At 43.1% G+C, this 13,685-nt stretch overlaps 1 protein-coding gene and 1 long non-coding RNA gene across 2 annotated transcripts in view; one reads left to right on the top strand and one right to left on the bottom strand.

Annotated features, from left to right (window-relative positions):
• Positions 1-13,685, bottom strand: part of LOC149978368 (uncharacterized) — a 639,609-nt gene that overhangs the window by 541,386 nt on the left and 84,538 nt on the right. The gene's annotated exons all lie outside the window — the stretch shown is intronic.
• LOC149978370 (netrin receptor unc-5 homolog) overlaps positions 1-13,685 on the top strand; it is a 41,625-nt gene that overhangs the window by 18,998 nt on the left and 8,942 nt on the right. The window contains exons 2-3 of the mRNA XM_090198027.1: positions 491-594; positions 7,772-7,952. Coding sequence (XP_090054153.1) covers positions 491-594; positions 7,772-7,952 — 285 coding nt within the window. The remainder of the gene's footprint in view (positions 1-490; positions 595-7,771; positions 7,953-13,685) is intronic.

Raw genomic sequence — 13,685 nt, 5'->3', positions numbered from 1 at the left:
TATAGCAGCAATGTTCCAACATCTAGTGGAAAGCCTTCCCAGAAGAGCGGAGGCTGTTATAGCAGCAATGTTCCAACATCTAGTGGAAAGCCTTCCCAGAAGAGTGGAGGCTGTTATAGCAGCAAAGGGGGGGGGGGGCAACTCCGTATTAATGCCAATGATTTTAAAATATAGGTGTTCGATGAGCGGGTGTCCACTCTTGGTAAAGTAGTGTATTTGCCACGCCCTTGGAGCAGTTTAGCAGCTAACTGCCTTGTCTCAACAGAAAGACATGTTCTATGACTGCCAGGAGCCTTATGCAGCTGTTTCATGTTTCTCATGATTTTTGTTGTTGTTGTTGTGTTTTGATGGGGGCGGGGTTTGTTTTACATGTTCCAGGTCACTTATAGAAGAGGTATTCTGACCTCAATGGATATATATATATATAAATCTTAAATAAAACAGTTTATTTCATGTTGTAATGATTTTCATGTTTTCCCACCTTTTTCAGACCTGAGGAAGAACTTTGAGGAGGAACCAATTGGGAAGGAAGTCTCGTTGAACCAGGAAGTGTTGTTACGCTGTCATCCTCCAGAGGGCGTACCAGCAGCTGAGGTGAGGTTAGAGATAAGAGACGTTGGACTGTGGTCCGATTCTTTACGTTTATACCCGAAATGTAAACTTGCTCACTCCCCCTCGAAGCACTTCGAAGCACTTCAAACATAAAGTTACACTGGAAATTTACAACCAAACCTTAGATCAGTGTCTGTGGGCCGGCTTCATAATCCTCTTCAAAGTGTGATAGAGAGGCCCCTGCCTTCCAATAAGCTTCACCCTCTTCTTCAAAGTGTGATAGAGAGGCCCCTGCCTTCCAATAAGCTTCACCCTGTTCTTCAAAGTGTGATAGAGAGGCCCCTGCCTTCCAATAAGCTTCACCCTCTTCTTCAAAGTGTGATAGAGAGGCCCCTGCCTTCCAATAAGCTTCACACTCTTCTTCAAAGTGTGATAGAGAGGCCCCTGCCTTCCAATAAGCTTCACCCTCCTCTTCAAGGCATGATAGAGACGCCCCTGCTTTGCAACAATTATATCTCTAATTATTATATCTTATTGATTACTGATCATTTTTTCATCAGAGGGAGGGAGGCAGTTCATGACAGCGTAGAATCCCATCTCTCAGGGCTGTCTCTCAGGGCTGGTTCTCAGGGCTGACTCTCAGGACTGATTCTCAGGGCTGTCTCTCAGGGCTGGTTCTCAGGGCTGGTTCTCAGGGCTGGTTCGCAGGGCTGACTCTCAGGACTGATTCTCAGGGCTGTCTCTTAGGGCTGGTTCTCAGGGCTGGTTCTCAGGGCTGTCTCTCAGGGCTGTCTCTCAGGGCTGGTTCTCAGGGCTGGTTCTCAGGGCTGTCTCTCAGGGCTGGTTCTCAGGGCTGTCTCTCAGGGATGGTTCTCAGGGCTGACTCTCAGGGCTGGTTCTCAGGGCTGGTTCTCAGGGCTGTCTCTCGGGGCTGGTTCTCGGGGCTGGTTCTCAGGTCTGGGTCTCAGGGCTGGTTCTCAGGGCTGGTTCTCATGGCTGGCTCTCAGGCCTTAGTTCTGCTCTGGCATGTTTGCAGGCTCTACACACTCATGTCTGTTAGCTGGCCGCTACCTCTCTTGCGCTCTTTTTTCATCTCAGACTTTCTCTCCCTCTTCCTTCTCTCTCATTCTCTTTCTCTCTCTGCGTCTCTGTCTCTGTCTCTGTCTCTGTATCTGTCTCTCTCTCTCTCTCTCTCTCTCTCTCTCTCTCTCTCTCTCTCTCAGCCACATACAGCACATCTGTCGCAGCCAGCTCCCCCCACAGTGTGATGCTAACGCTAACTGCCCCAAATAACAACAGCAATAAAATATTCCTCTGGTTCAACACCAACTCCCTGCCTTCCTTCTTTCTCGATCACCCACACATCTCCTCTACCCCCCGCCCTGCATCACCCACACATCTCCTCTACCCCCCCCCCTTCATCACCCACACATCTCCTCTACCTCCCTCCCTGCATCACCCACACATCTCCTCTACCCCCTTCCCTGCATCACCCACACATCACCCACACATCTTCTCTACCTCCCTCCCTGCATCACCCACACATCTCCTCTACCCCCCGCCCTGCATCACCCACACATCTCCTCTACCCCCCCCCCTTCATCACCCACACATCTCCTCTACCTCCCTCCCTGCATCACCCACACATCTCCTCTACCCCCCTCCCTTCATCACCCACACATCTCCTCTACCTCCCTCCCTGCATCACCCACACATCTCCTCTACCCCCTTCCCTGCATCACCCACACATCACCCACACATCTTCTCTACCTCCCTCCCTGCATCACCCACACATCTCATCTACCCCCCTCCCTGCATCACCCACACATCTCATCTACCTCCCTCCCTGCATCACCCACACATCTCCTCTACCTCCCTCCCGGCACCACCCACACATCACCCACACATGTCCTCTACCTCCCTCCCGGCACCACCCACACATCACCCACACATCTCCTCTACCTCCCTCCCGGCACCACCCACACATCACCCACACATCTCCTCTACCCCTCCCTGCATCACCCACACATCTACATCCCTCCCTGTATCACTCTTCACCACAACAAACTATACTATATTGTATCTGCTCTCTTGGCAGCCATCATGTTGAGTTTGTCCACTCTGAAAGAGCAGGGACTAACTACATGCAACAGCTAGCTACTCTGACAGAGCAGGGACTAACTACATGGGACAGCTAGCTACTCTGACAGAGCAGGGACTAACTACATGGGACAGCTAGTTACTCTGATAGAGCAGGGACTAACTACATGGAACAGCTAGCTACTCTGACAGAGCAGGGACTAACTACATGGAACACCTAGCTACTCTGACAGAGCAGGGACTAACTACATGGGACAGCTAGCTACTCTGACAGAGCAGGAACTAACTACATGGAACAGCTAGCTACTCTGACAGAGCAGGGACTAACTACATGGAACAGCTAGCTACTCTGACAGAGCAGGGACTAACTACATGGGACAGCTAGTTACTCTGATAGATTAGGGACTAACTACATGGAACAGCTGGCTACTCTGACAAAGCAGAGACTAACTACATGGAACAACTAGCTACTCTGACAGAGCAGGGACTAACTACATGGAACAACTAGCTACTCTGACAGAGCAGGGACTAACTACATGTAACAACTAGCTACTCTGACAGAGCAGGGACTAACTACATGGAACAACTATCTACTCTGACAGAGCAGGGACTAACTACATGGAACAGCTAGCTACTCTGACAGAGCAGGGACTAACTACATGTAACAACTAGCTACTCTGACAGAGCAGGGACTAACTATATGGAACAACTATCTACTCTGACAGAGCAGGGACTAACTACATGGAACAGCTAGCTACTCTGACAGAGCAGGGACTAACTACATGGAACAACTAGCTACTCTGACAGAGCAGGGACTAACTACATGAAACAGCTAGCTACTCTGACAGAGCAGGGACAAACTACATGGAACAGCTAACTACTCTGACAGAGCAGTGACTAACTACATGGAACAGCTAGCTACTCTGAAAGAGCAGGGACTAACTACATGGAACAGCTAGCTACTCTGACAGAGCAGGGACTAACTACATGGAACAACTAGCTACTCTGACAGAGCAGGGACTAACTACATGGAACAACTAGCTACTCTGACAGAGCAGGGACTAACTACATGGAACAGCTAGCTACTCTGACAGAGCAGGGACTAACTACATGGAACAACTAGCTACTCTGACAGAGCAGGGACTAACTACATGGAACAGCTAGCTACTCTGACAGAGCAGGGGGTAACTACATGGAACAACTAGCTACTCTGACAGAGCAGGGACTAACTACATGGAACAACTAGCTACTCCGACAGAGCAGGGACTAACTACATGGAACAGCTAGCTACTCTGACAGAGCAGGGACAAACTACATGGAACAGCTAACTACTCTGACAGAGCAGGGACTAACAAAATGGAACAGCTAGCTACTCTGACAGAGCAGTGACTAACTACATGGAACAGCTAGCTACTCTGACCGAGCAGGGACTAATTACATGGAACAGCTAGCTACTCTGACAGAGCAGGGACTAACTACATGGAACAACTAGCTACTCTGACAGAGCAGGGACTAACTACATGGAACAGCTAGCTACTCTGACAGAGCAGGGACTAACTACATAATAAATTGTACCAGCAGAAGAAGCTAGGATAGCTATTCACACACCACAGACCAGTGGAAGAATAGCTGGCTATGGACAGCGTATGGACCAATAGCAGAATAGCTAGCTATACAGTCTTTGGGACAGAGTAGGGACCAGTAGCAGAATAGCTAGCTATACAGTCTTTGGGACAGAGTAGGGACCAGTAGCAGAATAGCTAGCTATAGAGTCTTTGGGACAGAGTAAGGACCACTGTTTGTGGGACAGTGTAGGGACCAGTAGTAGTACAGATTGTTGTTGGACAGCACAGGGATAGTAAGAGGCTGTCTCCTAAATGGCACTCTATTCCCTACATAGTGCTATGATGGGCCCTGGTTTAACTGGGGCCCCACAGTGCATTTGGAAATTATTCAGACCCTTTGACTTTTTCCACAATCTTGTTTCTCACGGTCTGAGAGTCCTTTAGGCACTTTTTTTGGCAAACTCCAGGCGGGCTGTCATGTGCCTTTTACTGAGGAGTGGCTTCCATCTGGCCACTCGACTATAAAGGCCTGATTGGTGGAGTGCTGCAGAGATGGTTGTCCTTCTGGCTCGTTTTTTTGCTCTGACATGCACTGTCAAATGTGGGACCTTATATAGACAGGTGTGTGTGCCTTTCCAAATCATGTCCAATCAATTGAATTTGCCACAGGTGGACTCCAATCAAGTTGTAGCAACATCTCAAGGATGATCAATGGAAACAGGATGCACCTGAGCTCAATTTCAAGTCTCATAGCAAAGGGCCTGAATACTTATGTAATTCTGTTTATATTTTTTTTTACATTTGCTAAAATTAAAAATATATATATGTTTTTGCTTTGTCATTATCGGGCATTGTGTGTAGGATTTTTTTATTTTTTTAGAATAAGGCTGTAACGTAACAAAATGTGGAAGAAGTGAAGAGGGTCTGAATACTTTCCGAATGCACCGTATACATGGAATAGAGCAACAGAAGAAACAACAACAGCATAGAGCATTATGGTTGTTAGAGCCAATCCAATAGAGTTCACAACAACAACATGACACCAGCTAGCTAGCTAGCTAACCAGAGGACAGAATGTAACAGCAAGGTTATCCTCTACCAGGGCAGTCGCACGTGTGGTCCAACAGCAGTGACATAACACGGGTGAAAAACAATCCATCCAGGTTCAGATACCATCACAACAGCAATAAGACCAGAGCTAGTCGAAGGTAGTTCGAGGGATCGCAGCACATGGACAGTAGCGTGTAGCAGAGAAACATCTAGAAAATATAGTTTGTCAAGTCACAGGAACTGCAGAGGAACAGGAGAGATGCTAGCTTCTCTATCGTGTCGTGGCTGAATCAGAATTAGTTAGGTAACATTGATAAATAAGATGTTTTATCTACTTTCATAAATATGCTAATGTGGGAAAAGTCTCTTGGGGCCCAGAGAGGGGAGAGGTCAGGATTGTCTTCCTATGTGAGGCTATCTGTTAAACCATGTGAAGGGCTCCACCATGTCTGTACTCCAGTCACTCGCTACTTTTCCCATTGGGGGGAGGAGTGTGGCAGTGTCTGGAACCATTGTATGTCCCCTCTGATGTTGAAACTTATCTTGACCTAGTATATGACCTAGAGGCTCACTCCTCTCAGAGAGCTTGTCCAGGGGTGGATTGTATTTGAGATGGATGTATCTAGAATTGACAATTGATATATGCCATTGGATGAGGTAATGTTTTTGTAATATGAAGTACCAAGAACGAGATTAGAACCTTGTCTGAACGATAATTTATAGAGAATGCTGTCTGGCTATGGGATACTCCTCTCTCAAGTAAAAGTCTTTCTTTGTGAACAGTTCCTATTATCTGTGGTTTGTCATGTCTTCTAGAGGGTGGATCTTTGAAATAAAATATCTCAGTTGCCATTATGTTGAAACTCTCAGAATTCGTTTATAGACACTGAATTTATCTGCGAGTCAAAGGGCTATGGTGAAGCTCATATTATTAAAATATGAAGTTTAAAAAAGAAATCTGAGTTGTGTGTGGTTTGTAAACTCCTTATTTAGTAATACAGGAAATTACCACGGCACTAGCAACAGCAATTCTACTAGCTACTTGGAGAAGGGATCCCTCAGTGAAATCCAAACTGGACTAACTACTCTCACAGGGATTAGACTGGACATAACCTTACAGACAGAGACATAGCTACTCTCACAGGAATTAGACTGGACATAACCTTACAGACAGAGACATAGCTATTCTCACAGGGATTAGACTGGACATAACCTTACAGACAGAGACATAGCTACTCTCACAGGGATTAGACTGGACATAACCTTACAGACAGAGACATAGCTACTCTCACAGGAATTAGACTGGACATAACCTTACAGACAGAGACATAGCTACTCTCACAGGGATTAGACTGGACATAACCTTACAGACAGAGACATAGCTACTCTCACAGGAATTAGACTGGACATAACCTTACAGACAGAGACATAGCTACTCTCACAGGGATTAGACTGGACATAACCTTACAGACAGAGACATAGCTACTCTCACAGGGATTAGACTGGACATAACCGTACAGACAGAGACACAGCTACTCTCACAGGGATTAGACTGGACATAACCTTTCAGACAGAGACACAGCTACTCTCACAGGGATTAGACTGGACATAACCTTTCAGACAGAGACACAGCTACTCTCACAGGGATTAGACTGGACATAACCTTACAGACAGAGACATAGCTACTCTCACAGGGATTAGACTGGACATAACCGTACAGACAGAGACATAGCTATTCTCACAGGGATTAGACTGGACATAACTTTACAGACAGATACATAACCTTACAGACAGAGACACAACTACTCTCACAGGGATTAGACTGGACATATCCTTACAGACAGAGACATAACCTTACAGACAGAGACATAGCTACTCTCACAGGAATTAGACTGGACATAACCTTTCAGACAGAGACACAACTACTCTCACAGGGATAAGACTACATAACCTTACAGACAGAGACATAACTTTACAGACAGAGACATAGCTACTCTCACAGGAATTAGACTGGACATAACTTTACAGACAGAGACATAGCTACTCTCACAGGGATTAGACTGGACATAACCTTACAGACAGAGACATAGCTACTCTCACAGGGATTAGACTGGACATAACCTTACAGACAGAGACATAGCTACTCTCACAGGGATTAGACTGGACATAACCTTACAGACAGAGACATAGCTACTCTCACAGGGATTAGACTGGACATAACCTGACAGACAGAGACATAGCTACTCTCACAGGGATTAGACTGGACATAACCTGACAGACAAAGACGCAGCTACATCCGTCTAGACACCACAATGTTTATCTACCTCTGAAATGATTTACTGAATACCTTCCCCCTGTCTGTGTCTGTAATAATGTCATCTCACCAGTGGACCCATCATCGTCAGGGCAGGGGACGGGGACAGGGACGTCCCTCTGTCTGTCCCTGGTTGTGAAAACATGAAAACACACAGTTTATTTGAAGCTTCCAGGTCTGTTATTTTCAGGTGGAGTGGCAGAGGAACGAGCATGTGATCGACCCGGTAAACGAGCCCAACTTCTTGGTGACTGCAGACCGTAATCTGATCATCAAACAGGCCAGGCTGGCGGACACGGCCAACTACACCTGCGTGGCCAAGAACATTGTGGCTCGACGCCGGAGCTCCCCCGCCACCGTTCTGGTCTACGGTATGTACACACACACACACACACGCAAACAAACACAGACAGACAGACAGACAGACAGACAGACAGACAGACAGACAGACAGACAGACAGACAGACAGACAGACAGACAGACAGACAGACAGACAGACAGACAGACCAGTGCAGACAGACAGACACAGACAGACACAGACAGACAGACAGACAGACAGACAGACCAGTGCAGACAGACAGACACAGACAGACACAGACAGACAGACAGACAGACAGACAGACAGACAGACAGACAGACAGACAGACAGACAGACAGACAGACAGACCAGTGCAGACAGACAGACGGACAGACAAACCAGTGCAGACCGAGGTCAACGCTTTGCCCACGTAGGTAACAAAGGTTTGTCCAAATACGATTTGGAATTTAAGACCATTCCAAAGTGACAAGAGTTGTGATTATGTTGAGATTGAGTGGCAGGCCCATCTGCCTACAAACACACACACACACACACACACACACACACACACACAACCCTGTTTAGTCAGCATGTTGCCACAACTCAAAACCCCCACGAACGACCTCAGTCTTTGAACGATAAGGTTCGTTCCCCTCCTGCATCAGATGATATAGTAACAACTAGTCTATACAGACAGATGATATAGTAACAACTAGTCTATACAGACAGATGATATAGTAACAACTAGTCTATACAGACAGATGATATAGTAACAACTAGTCTATACAGACAGATGATATAGTAACAACTAGTCTATACAGACAGATGATATAGTAACAACTAGTCTATACAGACAGATGATATAGTAACAACTGGTCTATACAGACAGATGATATAGTAACAACTAGTCTATACAGCCAGCTGATATAGTAACAACTAGTCTATACAGACACATACAGCTGATATAGTAACAACTAGTCTATACAGCCAGCTGATATAGTAACAACTAGTCTATACAGACAGATGATATAGTAACAACTAGTCTATACAGACACATACAGCTGATATAGTAACAACTGGTCTATACAGACACAGACAGCTGATATAGTAACAACTAGTCTATACAGACACAGACAGCTGATATAGTAACAACTAGTCTATACAGACAGATGATATAGTAACAACTAGTCTATACAGACACATACAGCTGATATAGTAACAACTGGTCTATACAGACACAGACAGCTGATATAGTAACAACTAGTCTATACAGACACAGACAGCTGATATAGTAACAACTAGTCTATACAGACACAGACAGCTGATATAGTAACAACTAGTCTATACAGACAGATGATATAGTAACAACTAGTCTATACAGACAGATGATATAGTAACAACTAGTCTATACAGACAGATGATATAGTAACAACTAGTCTATACAGACAGATGATATAGTAACAACTAGTCTATACAGACAGATGATATAGTAACAACTAGTCTATACAGACAGATGATATAGTAACAACTAGTCTATACAGACAGATGATATAGTAACAACTAGTCTATACAGACACAGCCAGCTGATATAGTAACAACTGGTCTATACAGACAGATGATATAGTAACAACTAGTCTATACAGACAGATGATATAGTAACAACTAGTCTATACAGACAGATGATATAGTAACAACTAGTCTATACAGACACAGACAGCTGATATAGTAACAACTAGTCTATACAGACACAGACAGATGATATAGTAACAACTAGTCTATACAGACAGATGATATAGTAACAACTAGTCTATACAGACAGATGATATAGTAACAACTAGTCTATACAGACAGATGATATAGTAACAACTAGTCTATACAGACACAGCCAGCTGATATAGTAACAACTGGTCTATACAGACAGATGATATAGTAACAACTAGTCTATACAGACAGATGATATAGTAACAACTAGTCTATACAGACACAGACAGCTGATATAGTAACAACTAGTCTATACAGACAGATGATATAGTAACAACTAGTCTATACAGACACAGACAGCTGATATAGTAACAACTAGTCTATACAGACAGATGATATAGTAACAACTAGTCTATACAGACACAGCCAGCTGATATAGTAACAACTGGTCTATACAGACACAGACAGCTGATATAGTAACAACTAGTCTATACAGACAGATGATATAGTAACAACTGGTCTATACAGACACAGCCAGCTGATATAGTAACAACTAGTCTATACAGACAGATGATATAGTAACAACTAGTCTATACAGACACATACAGCTGATATAGTAACAACTGGTCTATACAGACACAGACAGCTGATTTAGTAACAACTGGTCTATACAGACACAGACAGCTGATATAGTAACAACTGGTCTATACAGACACAGACAGCTGATATAGTAACAACTGGTCTATACAGACACAGACAGCTGATATAGTAACAACTGGTCTATACAGACACAGACAGCTGATATAGTAACAACTAGTCTATACAGACACAGACAGCTGATATAGTAACAACTGGTCTATACAGACACAGACAGCTGATATAGTAACAACTGGTCTATACAGACACAGACAGCTGATATAGTAACAACTGGTCTATACAGACACAGACAGCTGATATAGTAACAACTGGTCTATACAGACACAGACAGCTGATATAGTAACAACTAGTCTATACAGACACAGACAGCTGATATAGTAACAACTAGTCTATAGAGACACAGACAGCTGATATAGTAACAACTGGTCTATACAGACACAGACAGCTGATATAGTAACAACTAGTCTATAGAGACACAGACAGCTGATATAGTAACAACTAGTCTATAGAGACACAGACAGCTGATATAGTAACAACTAGTCTATACAGACACAGACAGCTGATATAGTAACAACTGGTCTATACAGACACAGACAGCTGATATAGTAACAACTGGTGTACACAGACACAGACAGCTGATATAGTAACAACTAGTCTATACAGACACAGACAGCTGATATAGTAACAACTAGTCTATAGAGACACAGACAGCTGATATAGTAACAACTAGTCTATACAGACACAGACAGATGATATAGTAACAACTAGTCTATACAGACACAGACAGCTGATATAGTAACAACTAGTCTATACAGACACAGACAGCTGATATAGTAACAACTGGTCTATACAGACACAGACAGCTGATATAGTAACAACTGGTCTATACAGACACAGACAGCTGATATAGTAACAACTGGTCTATACAGACACAGACAGCTGATATAGTAACAACTAGTCTATAGAGACACAGACAGCTGATATAGTAACAACTGGTCTATACAGACACAGACAGCTGATATAGTAACAACTAGTCTATACAGACACAGACAGCTGATATAGTAACAACTAGTCTATAGAGACACAGACAGCTGATATAGTAACAACTGGTCTATACAGACACAGACAGCTGATATAGTAACAACTAGTCTATAGAGACACAGACAGCTTATATAGTAACAACTGGTCTATACAGACACAGACAGCTGATATAGTAACAACTAGTCTATACAGACACAGACAGCTGATATAGTAACAACTAGTCTATAGAGACACAGACAGCTGATATAGTAACAACTGGTCTATACAGACACAGACAGCTGATATAGTAACAACTAGTCTATACAGACACAGACAGCTGATATAGTAACAACTAGTCTATACAGACACAGACAGATGATATAGTAACAACTAGTCTATACAGACACAGACAGCTGATATAGTAACAACTAGTCTATAGAGACACAGCCAGCTGATATAGTAACAACTGGTCTATACAGACACAGACAGCTGATATAGTAACAACTAGTCTATACAGACACAGACAGCTGATATAGTAACAACTAGTCTATAGAGACACAGACAGCTGATATAGTAACAACTGGTCTACACAGACACAGACAGCTGATATAGTAACAACTAGTCTATACAGACACAGACAGCTGATATAGTAACAACTAGTCTATAGAGACACAGACAGCTGATATAGTAACAACTGGTCTATACAGACACAGACAGCTGATATAGTAACAACTAGTCTATACAGACACAGACAGCTGATATAGTAACAACTAGTCTATACAGACACAGACAGCTGATATAGTAACAACTGGTCTATACAGACACAGACAGCTGATATAGTAACAACTGGTCTATACAGACACAGACAGCTGATATAGTAACAACTGGTCTATACAGACACAGACAGCTGATATAGTAACAACTAGTCTATACAGACACAGACAGCTGATATAGTAACAACTAGTCTATAGAGACACAGACAGCTGATATAGTAACAACTGGTCTATACAGACACAGACAGCTGATATAGTAACAACTAGTCTATAGAGACACAGACAGCTGATATAGTAACAACTAGTCTATAGAGACACAGACAGCTGATATAGTAACAACTAGTCTATACAGACACAGACAGCTGATATAGTAACAACTGGTCTATACAGACACAGACAGCTGATATAGTAACAACTGGTCTACACAGACACAGACAGCTGATATAGTAACAACTAGTCTATACAGACACAGACAGCTGATATAGTAACAACTAGTCTATAGAGACACAGACAGCTGATATAGTAACAACTAGTCTATACAGACACAGACAGATGATATAGTAACAACTAGTCTATACAGACACAGACAGCTGATATAGTAACAACTGGTCTATACAGACACAGACAGCTGATATAGTAACAACTGGTCTATACAGACACAGACAGCTGATATAGTAACAACTGGTCTATACAGACACAGACAGCTGATATAGTAACAACTAGTCTATAGAGACACAGACAGCTGATATAGTAACAACTGGTCTATACAGACACAGACAGCTGATATAGTAACAACTAGTCTATACAGACACAGACAGCTGATATAGTAACAACTAGTCTATAGAGACACAGACAGCTGATATAGTAACAACTGGTCTATACAGACACAGACAGCTGATATAGTAACAACTAGTCTATAGAGACACAGACAGCTTATATAGTAACAACTGGTCTATACAGACACAGACAGCTGATATAGTAACAACTAGTCTATACAGACACAGACAGCTGATATAGTAACAACTAGTCTATAGAGACACAGACAGCTGATATAGTAACAACTGGTCTATACAGACACAGACAGCTGATATAGTAACAACTAGTCTATACAGACACAGACAGCTGATATAGTAACAACTAGTCTATACAGACACAGACAGATGATATAGTAACAACTAGTCTATACAGACACAGACAGCTGATATAGTAACAACTAGTCTATAGAGACACAGCCAGCTGATATAGTAACAACTAGTCTATACAGACACAGACAGCTGATATAGTAACAACTAGTCTATACAGACACAGACAGCTGATATAGTAACAACTAGTCTATAGAGACACAGACAGCTGATATAGTAACAACTGGTCTACACAGACACAGACAGCTGATATAGTAACAACTAGTCTATACAGACACAGACAGCTGATATAGTAACAACTAGTCTATAGAGACACAGACAGCTGATATAGTAACAACTGGTCTATACAGACACAGACAGCTGATATAGTAACAACTAGTCTATACAGACACAGACAGCTGATATAGTAACAACTAGTCTATACAGACACAGACAGCTGATATAGTAACAACTGGTCTATACAGACACAGACAGCTGATATAGTAACAACTAGTCTATACAGACACAGACAGC

Source organism: Oncorhynchus mykiss, chromosome 14 (genome assembly GCF_057628025.1).
Source record: "Oncorhynchus mykiss isolate SJ-2025 chromosome 14, ASM5762802v1, whole genome shotgun sequence".
NCBI classification, from domain to species: domain Eukaryota; kingdom Metazoa; phylum Chordata; class Actinopteri; order Salmoniformes; family Salmonidae; genus Oncorhynchus; species Oncorhynchus mykiss.
Note: the sequence above shows the minus strand (reverse complement) of the source record. Positions and strands in the feature narration are given on the sequence as shown.